Source organism: Rhinopithecus roxellana, chromosome 19 (assembly GCF_007565055.1).
Source record: "Rhinopithecus roxellana isolate Shanxi Qingling chromosome 19, ASM756505v1, whole genome shotgun sequence".
Classification (NCBI taxonomy): Eukaryota; Metazoa; Chordata; class Mammalia; order Primates; family Cercopithecidae; genus Rhinopithecus; species Rhinopithecus roxellana.
Window position 1 is genome coordinate 41,722,752 of NC_044567.1, and position 16,755 is coordinate 41,739,506.

The 16,755-nt window shown below is 40.7% G+C and overlaps 1 protein-coding gene across 2 annotated transcripts; it reads right to left on the bottom strand.

Annotated features, from left to right (window-relative positions):
• Positions 1 to 565: 565 nt before the first annotated feature.
• On the bottom strand, positions 566 to 15,721 carry SLFN14 (schlafen family member 14). Of its 2 annotated transcripts, XM_030922954.1 has the most exons (6): positions 15,671 to 15,721; positions 14,625 to 14,725; positions 11,809 to 12,912; positions 9,652 to 9,780; positions 7,878 to 8,592; positions 566 to 5,647 (listed from the first exon to the last, which is right to left on the bottom strand). In XM_030922954.1, the coding sequence occupies exons 3-6, from the start codon at positions 12,866 to 12,868 to the stop codon at positions 4,813 to 4,815; spliced, it is 2,739 nt and encodes a 912-aa protein (XP_030778814.1). In that variant the 5' UTR covers positions 12,869 to 12,912; positions 14,625 to 14,725; positions 15,671 to 15,721; the 3' UTR covers positions 566 to 4,812. The 2 variants fall into 2 exon arrangements, with proteins under 2 accessions (XP_030778814.1, XP_010383509.1); XM_010385207.2 differs by lacking the exons at positions 14,625 to 14,725; positions 15,671 to 15,721 and adding an exon at positions 14,500 to 14,589 and having other exon boundaries at positions 3,931 to 5,647.
• Positions 15,722 to 16,755: the final 1,034 nt, after the last annotated feature.

Sequence of the window (16,755 nt, forward strand, 5' to 3'; positions counted from 1 at the left end):
AGGTTATATAATTCATGTTTCTACCCATAGTTCTCCAAGTTAAGTTCTTCCTCTACAGCTCCGGATTAGGGTGGTGAGCCTTAGTTTCACTCTCTGTGCTCCCTTGCAGCCCTTTTAGAGTCACCTGTTTCCAAGATATCATTGCCTTTTTTGTCATCAGAACCTGACGTCAGCATTTTGTTCTCTTAGTTGATGCAGCAAAATGTATATGTTATCAGATGCAGTGATTGGGGTTTTCTGTTCACTTCCCATCAGAACTAATCTGAATAAGATGATTCTTTCATCCAGGTCGCCTTTTCATACAGTAAACCTATCTCCAGGGATTTATCACTATACCAGAAAAAGAAAAGGTTGTATGCCTGAGTATGTGCCTGGCTTAATTTTAATTGGTGTAAAATTGCTAGTGACACAAATAACAAGAGAATGATCATTGAAATTTCATATGATCTGGCTAGAATGTGGTGCACCCATTAAAAATGATTATATTGAAGACTGCTACAACATGAGGAAATGCCTGCATTAGTCGGCTACAGCTACAAAACAAACAACCTTGAAATCTCAGTCATTAAGTAATAAGCTTTTATTTCTCATTCATGCACTTTCAGATCAACTGGATTTTGGTGGAGCTAGTTAGGACTGGTGGAACTTGGCTCCAGACCATGAGTTGAGTTGGAGTTGGATTCACATATCTCAGTGGCTGGAGCACCACCCAGGGTACATTCTTTGTATGGAAATAGCAGAAACCCGAGACAGTAAACCCAATGCTGAAAGTCCATGTGCTGCCTCAGTGCACATCACAACTACTAACATTCCAAGTCACATGACCAAGGCCAGATTATAGGGGTGGAAAATATCTCTACCTCTAACATTAGTAACTACAAAGGGTATAGAGATAGACAGGTATGAAATATTGGGAACAATAATGTAGTCTATAGCAATATCTCACACAACAATTAAATGGAAAAAGCACACATATGGGATATAAAGTTGACAGCACAACTTGATCATAACTATGTGAAAGTATGTTTCCGTATCAACAAAGAATAGAAATAAGTAAGCAAAAATGAAAAAAAGTTATACCCAGATAACAAGATGATTTAAGAACTTTTTTTTTTTTTTTTGAGACAGAGTTTCACCCTTTGTTGCCCAGGCTGAAGTGCAATGGTGCGATCTCAGCTCACCGCAACCTCCGCCTCCCAGTTTCAAGCAATTCTCCTGCCTCAGCCTCTGGAGTAGCTGGGATTACAGGCATGTGCCACCACGCCCAGCTAATTTTGTATTTTTAGTGAAGACAGGGTTTCTCCATGTTGGTCAGGCTGGTCTCGAACTCCTGACCTCAGGTGATCCACCCGCCTTAGCCTCCCAAAGTGCTAGGATTACCAGCGTGAGCCACTGCACCCAGCCTGATTTAAGAACTTTTAATTTTGCTTTTCTCCATTTCCGAAGCTTCCATAATAATATTATATTACCCTTTTTAAGAGTAAGTTTTAGAAGCTTCTTACAGCTTCCAAAGCTTCTCTTTTATCTTAGTTATTTCATCTAGTTAATTGCTTTTTCCATCCATATTAAGACTTCGTAGAAAACATTGAGAATTCTAAGTACAACCCAGTTAGTCAATTATTCTTAGTCCCCACCAGTTCCTAATCTTACATTTGAATCTAACGATCTATCATCATAGATTCTTAATTTGACCTGTTGCGTAAAAACAATTGAGTTGCCTTTATTGTTCCCTTATTCTTCATTATTACAGTGTTAAAGACTATTCTCCACACTGACTTCTTTGAAATCGCTAACATTAGAAATTCATACTATTGAATAGAATCATTGTAGATTCTAGTTTTCTAAAAGCTACAAGTACAGTTCAGCAAATATTTACTGAGCACCTGCCGTGTGTCAGGCACTGTACTAGTTGCTCTACTCATCCTCTTACTCTCAAGGAGCTCACAGTCTTAATAGGAAGAGAAATGTGCACACATTTTTTGAGGACAGAAATAAGAAACTAGGAGAAGGGTTCAATGGTTCTCAACCCTTGTAACATATTAGAATCATTTGGACTTTTTTTTTTTAAGAGATAGAGTCTTGCTCTCTAACCCAGGCTGGAGTGTAGTGGAGTAATCATAGCTCACTGTAGCCTCAAACTCCTGGGCTCAAGTGATCCTCCCACCCTGGTCTCTGGAGTAGCTAGGACTAAAAGCATGCACTACCATGCCCAGCTAAGTTTTTAAAAAACATTTTTGTAGAGATGGGGTCTTGTTATGTTGCCCAGGCTGGTCTCCTGGCCTCAAGTGATTGCCCCCAACCTCAGCCTCTCAAAGTTCTGGTATTACAGGCACAAGCCACTGCACCCTGCCTGGACAACATTTAATAAATACCGATGCCCGAGCCTGTATCCAGACTTGCTAAGGTTAATTAGTCTGGTGTCTGGCCTGATCACTGATTTTTTTTTTAAGTTCCCCAGGAAATTGTAATGAGCATCCAGGGTTGAGAATCACTGAGTTAGTTATTCTACTTTCATCCTGATTGAGTTGTTTCACTAGACTAAGAACTGACAAAGACTCTCAAATTCAATATTTAAAACAATTCTTTACAAATCAATTATGTTATTAAAAATTATATGATGCATGCATATATTTTAAAAAGTCAAATGGTACTAAGGCTTATGACTAAAATATAACAATTCCCTGTCCCGCTCATACTCCTTCATACCCTGTTGACTTTGACTCTTTAAATTATTTTTATAGAATTCATACATCTCCTTACATCAGAATGTCAATGCACTGGCATTGACATAGAATGACATTGACTGGCAAAACCGATTGCTGAACTTCATTTCCTCCTACCCAAAAATACCTTAAAGCCCCCAAGGAAAGGTCAAAAGGAAGAAACACCAGGTAATTAGAGCAGTGGGAAGCAAGGGAGAGGTTTTCTTTTCAATCCGTGCCTAGGAGCAGACTAGCCCTTCTAACGGGCCTAAGCAATTCAGAAAGGCAGCTAAGAGAGCTTCTCGAAACCCTGCCTGCTCTTCCACCTCTTGGGAGGCTGAGGGGCTTTATCTAAAATCATAACCAAAATTTCCACATGTTCTCCTGGATTCAAGCCTCCCCAGAGTCAATCAAGTTATCCTAAACTTTTCTAGAAGTGAAAAACAGTTTGGAAATAGGAATACTTCCAAAGCAATGTAAAAAGCCTTGCAAAAGCAAGAGTAATTTGAAGAGCACAGAATTGGCTCAGCCATTTGAGGAGCTGACTAGAAAAGGGGAATTTTTATTTTATTTCTCATATGTATCATATACATTGGAAAGTTTCACTTAAGGAGATAGTAAAAGTTTAATTGAGGTAGTAGGCATTTGAATAAGGATGTGATTGACAAGTAAGGATTTCAAAGGTGGAGGGGACAGAAAAGGGTTTAAAGACTGAGAAAACAGCACAGGCACAGACCAAGAGTCAGGGATGTGTGTGGGTGGTGTTGGTGGTAAAGTTGCCACTCAGGATCCGGGTAAACTCTGAGAGCTGGATTTAAAAATTAGCACCAAGTCATAATGGAAGAGATAAGAGATGTGCAAAGGCCTCTTATAGGAAGACTATTTTCCAGGCAGAGGCAGAGTATAAGGCGTTTCTAGCCTACATGTGTGTATTCATATACGTAGAGAATAAATGTAGGCAAAAAATGTTGGGGGCAGTACAGAGAGGGTTGGTAGTGAACCTGGAAACTTTAGAAACCAAGACAGAGAAAAAAAAATTCATCTGAAGGCAGAGAATAATGAAAAACTAGTCATCCTTAGCATTCTAAATTTGCTTTAGCCAGTAAACCTATAAACTAATTTATCTAGTGCTTGTGATAGAAATATTTTTATTTTAGAAATATTGCAATCTTATTTTATATTAAGTTGGTGCAAAAGTAACTGCAGTTTTTGCACTTTTGAACCCACCTAATAGATATTGCAATAGTCTAATATGGCCTGAAGACTTTTAACATTTGAATCAAATTACTAGCTTCCCTTACTGTAAGGCTATGTTCATACAATTTGGCTTCCTAAATTACTTTTGAGGGCATTGATTAGCAAAAGCATTTGACCCACTTATGACTATGGTCCTCACCATAAATTAACGGAGTAGCATTTTCATTTATGCATTGGTCCTTTGTGAGCTTGATTAGCATAAAGCATCCCCAAGAAACTGATCTAGACTTGGTACAAAAAGGCAATCGAGTTCTGGACCTGGAAAGCTTGAGACCCATAGCCAGTATGGGTCAAGTGCCAGTGCCAGTCAACCGGCTACTTTTGAGACCTATCCAGTCAAAGTAACCAGCCTGGAGGGCACCATACCACCACCCAAAAAATATACCACCTAGGCTGGGGTGCATGAGAAACACTGGGAGATGGAGATACAATAAGGGATGTGGTTGGGAGAGCAAGTCAGGGCATATTAATGAAAGCCTTGAAAATTGGTTAGGTTTGAAGGCTGTGGGGACTCACTGAAGATATGTTAGCAAGGTATTACATAAAATCAGTTCCCTATTTAAGGAGAACTTCTCCATTTAATGGATGATAGCTGGATTGAATGGGAAAGCTGGAGACAGGGGACTAATTTAGTCTATTGTAATTGCATAGGTAGGAGGTGAAGGAGACTGTGAAAAGGCCAGTGGCATTGAAATAGAGTGGAAGGCTCAGCTCCAAGAGACATTTCTGTGGCTCCAGGCCATACTGATGTACCTTGATTTCCTCACTTGTAATATTAAAAGGGACTCACTGCCACCTGTCTAGGAGAAAGGACTCTGCTCTTCCTGCCTTCCTCTATTATTTGTAATAATTTTCAGAAGGTTGCCCTCTTTTCATAAAGCAGGTAGAGGTGTTTAATAGCTCTTGAAGCAAAGCAGAGCTTATGAAATTCCTCTGACTGGTCGCATTCTGGACTAAGCCCAAACACGATAGTCCTCTCCAGGCCTGAAAATTGCTGAATACTGTCTAAAATAATGTGGCTTCCGCAAACACCAGTGGCCTGGCTAAACACAACCTCTGATGCTCTGTGGGTCTCAATTAATTCCATTGCTTTTAGCAGTGCAAGCTTATAGCGTCCTCTGTCCTCCCCTCTCCTGCACAGAATTGCTATATCTTTGGGCAGATAGCCACACTGGAACAGGCTGTGACATTTTCCTGCCACATAGTTAGCTATTTGTTCTGTTGTCAGATTAGTCTTTGTCTCACACACTCCAGGCAGAGCCTGGGCACGCATTCCTTCCTCATAGGCAGTCCCCCTGAACAATGCTAATGTGTCTGGAGATATGTTGGAGGGAGGATTTTCTTTGATCCTCTTCATTTCTTCTTTCATAACATTTGCTATTTCCAGAGCACAGTGGATCCCACTGGTGATTGTTTTACGAGGAAACTGAGCAGATGGAGGGGGAAGGCCATTGACATCTGCATGATGGATTTGAAAAGGGTCAAGAAAAAGCCAGAGAATCCCATGGTGAAGGTTTTCACTTCCAGCCCCCTTTGCCTTTGGATGGGTGATGTTCTTAGCCTTCATGTACCAATTGCCATATTTGCTGCAGAAATTCTCAGTCTCATCCATCACTATGTGTTTAATCTTTAGAAACTCCCCTTGCATGAAAGTTTTCCGGGTCACAGCTTGGCAGGTGGTTTGTTGGCTGTAAGGATGGAAAAAACAAGGCTTGAGGCATATCACCAAAGAGAACATCAGCATTCATTACTCTCTGGAATGGAATCAGAGGCTGATTCTCTTCTGCAGACTGAGTCATTGATTCAGTAGTGTGAATACCACAAAACTGTTCTAATTACAAGTTACCTGACAGACCGAATGCATAATTTTACACCTTGCTCTTTGGGGTTATCCAGTTAAATCTGCATGTGAAATTTCTGAAATGAACCCAGGTCACAGATTGTATTATTTCTATTAGCAGTCTGTTCCTACTGTCTGGCAATCCTGAAGACAAGTTCATTACATCTAAAGGAAATCTCAAAGTTAACTTATACCTCTTACTACCACTACCATTTCTTTACTTTCTCTCCTCTTTAGAGCTGGAGAACAGTTACCTAGATGCATATCATAACTTTTATGTGCAAAAAAGCATGCACTAGTTCAAATTCCTCTAAAGCTTCTTTAGATTTGGGTAAGAAAAACATCAAGAGGATGCTGAGTTCCATGACACATCAAGTAGGGTGCCAAATCTATGGGGCTACGCCTCTTTGGAGCTACCTCATTTACTTAGCTCAATTTTCCTTTATAGTATGCTTTAGCATATATGTATTTTTTCTTAACAAATTTGGTTGTTTTTTGCCTCCTTTAATTTGGATCCAAGTAACATCACTCATCCCTATACGTTCCATGATTTTACATATGCAGTTCCTAGGGCCTTTACTCCCTATGCCTTAAATCATAACTATGTTCTTCTCTTCTGGTTTGGACTGTGTGGACTCAAATAAAAGCACTGATTCTTAGCCATCTTTGTATCCCTCTCATATTAAGGATTTAATAGATATTTGTTGAGTTAGCCTTTTTACTGGAGTATTTTTAAACTTAGCTATAAATCTTAACAAAGAACGTAGTCCTCAGCACAGTCTACAGGATCCCTCATAATCTGGCATCTGCCTCCTTTTCAATATCACCACCTGCTATACATCCACACTCTGCATGGCTCTAGTCAGACCTACCATTCTGGTTCTCCAGTGTCTCTATGTCTTTGTACTTGTTGTGCCCTTTGCCTAGAAGGCCCTCCCACATTTGATTCACTTCTCCTGCTGACTTCTTAACAGTGTGCCCAATGGTCTCCTTCACTGGGGAATATTTGCCAACCAACCTCTAGCCTGTTAAAATGGGCATGAGACCAAGTGCAGTGGCTCACACCTGCAATCCCAGCACTTTGCAAGAAGGAGGTGTGCGTAACACTTGAGGTCGGGAGTTCAAGACCAGCCTAGCCAACATGGTGAAACCCCGTCTCTAAGAAAAACACAAAAATTAGCTAGGCATGGTGAGGCACACTTGTAATCCCAGCTACTCAGGAGGCTGAGGCAGGAGAATCACTTGAACCCAGGAGACAGAGGTTGTAGCGAGCTGAGATCATGCCACTGCACTCCAGCCTGGGCGACAGAGCAAGACTCCGTCTCAAAAATACATAAATTAATTAATTAATTAAAATGAGCATGCCTTTATTATTATACAATACTCACATGGTTTTTTTATGGCAATGTCTTCAATATGTTTTCTCCTCTAACACTAAACGTAGCACAGTAGATACCATATCAACAGTGCTCAAAAAGATGTATTGAATAACAAAACCAAACCAAAAATCATAATGATTTCGCCCTCATTTGCTGAATTCCATAATGACCAATTCATTTTACTAAATTAAAAGTTAGAGATTTAAATCAGAAGTGAATTTGCATATTTTCTAAAATTACTGATTTTATAAGTCAAAAATGAAAATATTTTATGAAAAAAATCAAGCTGTATTTAAATTTAAGTTTTGCTAGGTACAATGTCTAATTAGCAGAAATACCCTATGACTTTAAAACATTATGTATCAAACAAAAAGTATAGTTAAAGCAGAATGAGTTCATTTCTACTTCTCTTAAATTTAAGGCCAAGGATTGTGAAAAAAGAAAGTTTCTGGTTCTATAAATTTAAGTTATGCACATGTGGGTTATTTATAATGAGATGTTTAAGGTTGAACATTATAAATTACCTGTTTACAGCTCAATTCTGTGATTATTTGGAAATGTGTATATAGTTTGGGCTCTTGCACTTTTGCAGCTGAGGCACTAAAAAACTTAAACTAAAAACACAAATTATTTTTGTGACACTCTTGAAAAGACTGACTAAATATATTTGTGTGTGTGTGTAGTTGGTAAAACTCTTACGTCACAAAATCCTTTAGGGAGTCACTTTCACAAACATAGAGGATTTCTTTTGGTTTGCAGTGAAACAAGTTCTTAATTTTCTCCATGATCTTTATGGCTAGGGCTGTCTTCCTGATTCCTGGAAAGCAGTGGATGAATAATTCACGCGTCTCCTGAAGACTCTCAGAAAGCAACTCGCTCTGCTCCATTATGAGCAAGTTGAAAAATTCACAGCCCAGCTGGTCACTCAGAAGAGATCTTGAGCACAGGCAGACCACCACAAGAGCCTGCAGCAAGTCTTCCATTTCCTCCTCATCAGCAAGCCTGTAGGACCTGGGGTAGCGCAGCAGGATCTCACCAGGTCTACTCTGTGTGCTGGTCAGGTGTATCAGCCTTGGAATGATGCACATTTTCCCTGTGTAACCACCAACAGCTTGCAGTTTCTGCTTCAACTGATGAGCTGTGTTTCGGGCATATTCAAGTCCTCCAAGCCAATCGGGGTCTATTAAGATTGTATAGAGTACCACGGGGCTGTTAACTGCTATTAGGAGAGCATCACACAGGACATTCTGTTCTTTCCTGAAGCCAACATCACCAGCCCAGCTTCTAGAAAATATCACAATCCCCTGAGAACAAGGATGTATCAGGGTCTTCATTAATCCCTCCAGTTCTTTATGATCTGAGAACAGCTTCTTACAGAGGGATTCCGGTTTAAATTGTACCTCTTGCTGTGTCACTGAAAATTCAAGGAATAGATATTACCAAAACTTACAAAAGCATATGGTAAGTATTCCTGCAACATTGCAGAAAAAAAATGATACTTGGTGCACTTGGGAAAATAAGAGCTTTCCTTTAGAATTGTGATTCTTAACCAGGAGCAGTTTTACTCCCCAACTCTCTCCCATCCCCAAGGATATTTGGCAATGTCTAGAGAATATATATATATATATGCATTTTTTTAGATGGAGTCTCGCTGTCACCCAGACTGGAGTCCAGTGGTATAATCTTGGCTCGCTGCAGCCTCTGCATCCCTGGTTCCAGCGATTCTTTTGCCTTAACCTCCAGAGTAGCTGAGATTACAGTCACACGCCACCACACCTGGCTAATTTTTTTTTTTTTAGTAGAGACGGGTTTCACCATGTTGGCTAGGTTGGTCTTGAACTCCTGACCTCAGGTGAGGTCACCCACCTCGGCCTCCCAAAGTGCTGGGATTACAGGCATGAGCCACCATGCCCGGCCTGATAATTTTCTATTGTCACAATTGGAGGGGAGCTATTGGTATGTAGTAGGTACCAGCCAGAATGCTGCTAAGTATTCTACAATTCACAGGACTTTCCCTCCCCCAGCAAAGAGTTATCTGACTCAAATGACAATAGTGCCAAGGTTGAGAAACCCTGCTTCAGAAGAAGTTCAGATAACCCAATAGTTCCTTCTCCACTGGAAAGCCAGGGGCAGTTTTTTGATGGTTGAGACCTGAGAAATTCCCTGCACTCTCAAATTTGGAAAACAAAAGCCATTATGTTATAAGAAGTTGGAAAGCACACAGAAATAGTAACAGTGGGAATCAGATAACTGGAAACAAGAGTCAGATATATAGATATATAGATATTATCTATCTTATATACATATGATATAGATATATATGTGTGTGTGTAAAATTTCAGGATCATTATGTCTGCTAAGTCCTTCATTTGACCTTCTCTAAGGAGAAACACTTGAACTCATTGCTACTAATATCTCCCAACTCAATTTTAGAAAACAAATAGTCCCCTAAGTTGAAATCAAGAGGGAATACCTGGAAACAAATGTCGTTGCAGAGCCTCCTTAAATTCATGGACTTTTATGGGATATCCAGGACTTTTTCTTGCAGATGAAGCTGATGAAATCAGGTAAGAGTTGTAGTCTGTGACCAAGCTGGAAGGAGCTAGACAATTACATGGAAAATTGTTTCAAACAAAAAATAAAAAGTAAAAAAAAAAAAAAAAAAAAGCCTATTTTTTTGGCTATTACTGGAGACCTGTGATGTGCATGGGTGCCTGAGCCGTCATACTTACTGTGCCTCAGACAGCTCACATATGTAAGGAAAGGAAGTCTGGGGATTCCTGCAGGGGACATATCACACATATTCTAAGTCACTGTGTGACTCGGCTTGGGCAAGTCATTTCACCTCTCTCTCACACAGGAGTGAAGTAATAATCCCTCAGGTTCATTTCAATTATAATATTCTGACTCCAGGTTGTCTCTAAGAAGAAAAAGCATCTAGTGGGGATCAGCAAGGATTAAAGCACAGTATTTGAAAAATGATGTTGGCCAGGTATGGTGGCTCACACCTGTAATCCCAGCACTTTGGGAGGCTGAGGTGGGTGGATCACCTGAGGTCAGGAGTAAAAGACCAGCCTGGCCAACATGGTGAAACCCTGTCCCTACTAAAAACACAAAACTTAGCTGGGCATGGTGATGCACCTGTAATCCCAGCTACTCGGGAGGCTGAGGTGGGAGAATTGCTTGAACCTGGGAGGCAGAGGCTGCAGTGAACTGAGATCGTGCCACTGCACTCCAGTCTAGGCGACAGAGCAAGACCCTGTCTCAAAAAAAAAAAAAAAAAAAAAAAAAGTTATTACAGTTATTTATGTCCCCATTTAAGGTTAGATGGAATCCAAAGTGGCAGGATCTTTGGGGGAGAGAAGGAGAGAAGTGAACTCAAACAAATTTAAAACAAGAGAAAGAATGACCCAGTAAAATTCTCTAATCACTCAAGTCTTGATCAAATTTGGAACACACTGGCCGTGAAGGCAAGCAGATAATCCATAAAGGACTGTAGGCTTAGTTCGCATCTTCTTTTGCATCATTTTCTCCCACTTGGTGGTGCCCTAAGCCCAGTGGCTTAAGGTTATTAGCTCCTAATGTTACCGAAACAGTTCAAATTTGTCAACAATGTTTTGCTTGAAAGAATTAGTGGAATAGTGGAGTCATTTTTTTTTTTTTTTTTTTTCAGACGGGGCTTGCCCTGTTGCTTAGGCTAGAGTGCAGTGGGTGATCTCGGCTGACTGCAACCTCTACCTCCCAGGCTCAAGCAATCCCCCCACCTCACCCTCCCATGTAGCTGGGACTACAGGGGTACACCACCACGCTTGGCTAATTTTTATATTTGGGGGAGAGATGGGGCTTCACTATGTTGGCCAGGCTGGTCTCAAACTCCTGGGCTCAAGCAATCTGCCCACCTTGGCCTCCCAAAGTGCTAGGACTGCGCCCGGCCCCGGAGTCATTCTTAAACAGTGTTTCTCTAGAATATCATCTCTAAAATGAGGCTCTTCCAATTTTGACTGAGATGATCAGCCTACACAATTTTTTCAACAGGTTTATAGAGAATAAAAGGAGACCTTTCCTAACTCATGCCTGATGGCATACTGTAACTTTCCTTTAAAAGTTGCTTAGGCTGGCCAGGAGTGGTGGCTCACACCTGTAATCCCAACACTTTGGGAGGTTGAGGTGAGTGGATCACTTGAGGTTAGACGTTCAAGACCAGCCTGGGCAACATGGCGAAACCCCATCTCTATTAAAAATACAAAAATTAGCCAGCATGGTGGCGTGTGCCTGTAATCCCAGCTACTTGGGAGGCTGAGGCAGGAGAATCACTTGCAGCTGGGAGGTGGAGGTTGCAGTGAGCCAAGATCACACCACTGCCCTCCAGCCTGGGTGACAGAGTCTTAAAAAAAAAAAAAAAAAAAAGTTGTTTAGGCCATAGAATCCAAACGTTTCTTGACCTCAAACGGTTTATATTCTGAGTCTTTGGAACTAAAAATGTTAGATAAGGAACACTGTAATAGGAGAACACTTATAAGCAAATATAAATTTCTATTTTTTTAACTAAAATATATGATCAAATATCCACAAAAGGCAGAGAAAGGGGTTCCTCCCTGCTGATGGGGACAATGACTTCACTTCCCTTTACCTGACTGAGTATCCAGCATCATGACCACCCACTGCTCAGCTGTCAGCCGTGTGACAGAATTGTCTTTCATGATCCAGGAATCTGGGGCCTCTGCAAACACCACACAACAGAAGGGCTCCACTTGAATCACACAGACATAACCATCCAGGACATCTTTTTGGTACACATTCAGGATTTTTGTAGTGAAATTTACCTTTGGCTTCTCACAGCAGAAGTGGAATGTAGGCAGTTTTTCAATGCAGTTTTCGATTTCTTTTTTTAATAAATCAGGATTCACTTTTTCCCACTTACATCCAACCACTTCTTTGCTCTTATCATCCACCCCAATGAGGACATATCCCCCTTGAGTGTTGGCAAATGCAGAAACATAATGAGGCAGCATTTCTTTAATCCGAGGTATGACCTTTTTGGTGGTGAACCTTTTAAATTCGACATGTGTTGACTCAGTAAAGTTGAGTTTCTCCTTATACATGAGTTTGTCCTTTTTAAAAAATTCTGAGGCCAATATCCTCATATCTTCCTCTTCCTGAATGTATCGATCAAGAACCTGCTGAGGATGCAATTTCTTCACCCTTGGTCTTCCTCTTTGGGCTCTGAAACATTTCTCTCTGAGAAGCGCCAGGGCACTGCTAGCACTCAAGTTGATAGCAGAAGTTACATCTCTCTGATATAAATTGGAGCGCAAGCTGCAAATCCTTAGTGGAAGGCTGAAAACATCTGGGCTCCATGACTTCACAAAAATCAGGAGATTGTGCCCCTGCTGCATGTAGTCAAGGTATTTCTGTGAACCTGAAGGAAGGAGCTTTTGAAAAGAAGTTTCCAAATCCTGTCCCAGCCCATGGCATTGGTAACTATAGGTTTTATCATCAGTCTCTGCTTTGATCACACCACCTCCAGAATTTAACAGTGCACATATAGCCCGGATAATTTTAGAATTCTCAGATCTTTTCAAATAGCTGTTGGTCATCTTCTTCCTGTTTTCTTCCCCAAAAATCACTTTGCCCACATCAACTATTACCTCAGGATAGGGCATTTCAGTATCAGTCTTGAGACTCTCCATTTCAGCAGCCCCTCTGTGCTCCAAACAATAAAAGAACGGAGTTCCTATAATCAGGATAGAAATGTTTCTACATTAACAAGAATTCCAAAGATTACATTATTTTCTTCAAAACTATCAATTACTGGAGATACATTTTAATGTTGGAAATCATCTCTCTATATATGTATATTTGTTGTTGTTGTTTGTTTGTTTGTTTTGGGTTTTTTAGGGTTTTTTTGTTTGTCTGTTTGTTTGTTTTTGAGACAGGATCTTGCTCTGTTGTGCAGCCTGGAGTGCAGTGGTGCAATAATAGTTCGCTGCAACCTCAACCTCCCAGCTCAAGTGATTCTCCAACTTTAGTCTCCCTAGTAGCTGAGACTACAGACACGTGCCATGCCTGGCTAATTTTTCTTTTTTTTCTTTCTTTCTTTCTTTCTTTCTTTCTTTCTTTCTTTCTTTCTTTCTTTCTTTCTTTCTTTCTTTCATTCTTTCTTTCTTTCTTTCTTTCTTTTTCTTTTTTTTGAGAGAGAGATGGAGTCTTGCTATGTTGCAATCCTCCTGCCTGGGCCTCCCTCCCAAAGTGTTGGGATTACAGATGTGATCCACCACACCCAACTGGAAATTATCTTTGATACTGCTGTTTTCTAATCATTTTGCCAAATATCCTTAGCCTTGCCAGAATAAGTAGGCATAGATAAAGGTGAATGCTTAATATTTGTCATAATGGAAAAATTAAATTGCTAACATTTTCAGCCGTTTTGCATTTCAAATCAGTAAACACCAACACTGAGCCTGGATGTAAAGGGCATGGGTTGGCACAGGAGCCCAGGAAGGTATTAGAGAATATGCAGAAATAGAAGTCGAAGTGAGAAGATGCTCTTATTTATAATTCAAAAGGGGAAGAAAGGAAGGCACTAGAGAACTAAGGAAGTATCATTTTATAGTATATGTACTGTAGAAGATCTTGCTATAAACACAAACATAGGCTGGGTGTGGTAGCTCACAATCTGTAATCTCAGCACTTTGGGAGGTGGATGTGAGAGGATTGCTTTTGGCCAGAAATTGAGACCAGCATGGACAACATAGCAAGACCCCATCTCTACAAAAGATTTTAAAAATGTTAAACATTAGGCAGGTATAGTGGTGCACAGCTGCAGTCCCCGCTACCTAGGAGGCTGAGGTGGGAGGATCTCTTGAGCCCAGGAGTTTGAGGCTGCAGTGAGCCATGATCGCACAACTGCACTCCAGCCTGGGCGGCAGAGTGGGACTCTGTATAAAAAAAATAAAAATAAAAATAAATAAATAAAATTCGGTATTTTTATGTGTTACTTCGTGCACTTTGAAAAGCTTTATTTTACTCCTGAAAGAATGTCAGTTGATACCAAATGCAGAAACCTTTTTAACTCTTCACATGTTCTAAATCTCAAAAGTACATTTCTTCATGTATAGTGTGATGTGAGAGCAGCATTTTCCTTCCCTTCTAATGGTTCTGCCCTGTGCTGCGGAAACCTCTAAGACTTGGAAAAGAACACGAGCTTTGGGGCATGGTCACTAAACTATTGTCACCCTTCCTTTGCTTCCTAGACCAGAGAACAGCCACCCAAACTGAAATTTGAGCTCTGAAACAAATATTTTAGAAAAGATCCCCTTACCTTTAGTTAATTGCAAAACAAAATATTTGCTAACTCAACCAAAATTATTCCTCTAGGAGAAGAGAACCCATCTTTCTGCGTGATCTTTGCAAAGCAGGGACCCTGTGGGTGTTGTACATACTCACCAAGAGGAAGAAAGCAGGCATCCGGCAAGACATGTGCACTCCTCTGACATCAGTTTGTTCTTGGTTGCCTTCTCACTTCCTTCAGGAAAACCAGAGTCGACCTGGGGAATTGTTTTTAGAATGTGAGCCTCTTCTATAGGTACATGTAAATGTAGTATTTTATGGCTCCTTAGGGAAATTTCCCATAACATTCTATTTATATCATAGAACCACAGAAGTATTGGAAAGGACTTTAAAGAGCCTCCAGTCCAACAATCTATCGGATTCTAAAATCTCCTCTATAATATTGCCAACTCCCAACAATTTGCTATGCAAACCTCCAGCGATGAGCAACTCACTACCTATCAAATAGTCCCTCTAGTCCCTCCTGTTCTCTGACATCTGTGTTAGAAATGGTCTCCTTACTTTAAGCTGCAGTTTGTCTCCCCAAAACTTCCACTGATGGGACCCACAAAACAAATCTAATTGATTTTGAACTAGCAGACCCTATGGTCTCGTGACTCCTAAGTCTCATCAATGTTATTTGAATACTGATAACAATTATGATAAATACAACATTCACTGAGATTCTAGCTCCAGATGAATATCCTTTCCACATTTCCCAGAATTTTTTTCTTTTTTTGAGCCAGAGTTTTGCTCTGTGCCCAGGCTAGAGTACAGTGGCACGATCTCTCCACTCCCCAGGTTCAAGCGAATCTCCTGCCTCAGCCTCCAGAGTAGCTGGGACTACAGGCAAGAGCCACCACTCTTGATAAATTTTTGTATTTTTAGTAGAGATGGGGTTTCACCATGTTGGCCAGGCTGGTCTCGAATTGTTGACCTTGGGTGATCCACCCACCTGAGCCTCCCAAAGTGCTGGGATTACAGGGACGGGCCACCACACCCGGCCTTCCCAGAATTTTTTTACTCATTTTCCTTCACAAATTTTCCCTTAAATACTATTTTACTAATCCCTCATGCCCTTAGATGTAGACTGCACCTAAAATTAGATAAATGAGGTTTTTTTAAAGAATTTTTTTTTTTTTTTTTTTTTTTTTTTTTTTTACCTATGCTCTTGTGTTTCCTCTTGCTGCTTCAGTTTCACATCTGGCTGTAGTCTGAATGTTTGCCTCTGTCACAGCCCCTTTTGCCCTTTGATACTAGCCTGGGGGGAGCAGACTCCCCACTTCTTCATAACACTGACATACTGAGGAAGGCCGATAAGGACTCATGAAGAGCCTGTGACAGGGCAGATTAGCAGGCCAGGGTCTGACCTCAGGGAGTGAATGAGGTCGTAATGAGAAAATGAAGGGGTGAAAGGCAAAAAGTTAAACTCAGCACTTCTAAGAGACTGAGCTTCATTTCCACATATCATACAAGTACCTTCAGCCCTGGAAAATTTTGTGTGCAAAGCTCTATTTTTATTTTCAATTAAGCTGTCCTGTACATATTCATTGTGGGCAATATTAACCTATTTCATTACCTTCTAAATGGTTTGTTCTATTCTATTTAATTTTATTCTTTTTCCTACTTTTCATCTTTGTTAAACACAAGACCCAGCCTAGAAAAATCCTCATAGATTAGGAGCTGGCTATCCCTGGGTGGGAGGATTAAAGGTAATTTTTCCATTTATTTTTCTTCCCTTCATTATCTTTAACTGATCTGTATTTTTAATGGTTCACAATGAGTATAAATTGTTTTTCATAATTAAAAAACAAATGGTAAAAACCAACAGATGGGCTGGGCGTGGTGGCTCACACCTATAATCCCAGCACTTTGTGGGGCCGAGGTGGGTGGATCACCTGAGGTCAGGAGTTTGAGACCAGCCTGACCAATATGGTGAAACCCTGTCTCTACTAAAAATACAAAAATTAGCCTGGCATGGTGTTGTGGGCCTGTAATCCCAGCTACTGGAGAGGCTGAGACAGGAGAATTGCTTGAACCTGGGAGACAGAGGTTACAGTGAGCCGAGATTGTGCCACTGTATTCCAGCCTGGGCAACAGAGTGAGACTTCAACTCAAAAAAAAAAAAAAAAAGAGAGAGGACGGGCGCGGTGGCTCAAGCCTGTAATCCCAGCACTTTGGGAGGCCAAGATGGGCGGATCACTAGGTCAGGAGATCGAGACCATCCTGGCTAACACGGTGAAACCCC

Excerpts from the sequence above, each read along its gene's own strand:
- SLFN14 (XM_030922954.1), bottom strand. The coding sequence starts at position 12,868 with ATGGAGAGTCTCAAGACTGATACTGAAATGCCCTATCCTGAGGTAATA. Across the intron at positions 9,781-11,808 it reads GATGCTGGATACTCAGTCAG|CTCCTTCCAGCTTGGTCACA; the intron begins GTAAAGGGAAGT and ends GTAATTGTCTAG. Across the intron at positions 5,648-7,877 it reads TCCCTAAAGGATTTTGTGAC|CCAACAAACCACCTGCCAAG; the intron begins GTAAGAGTTTTA and ends CCATCCTTACAG.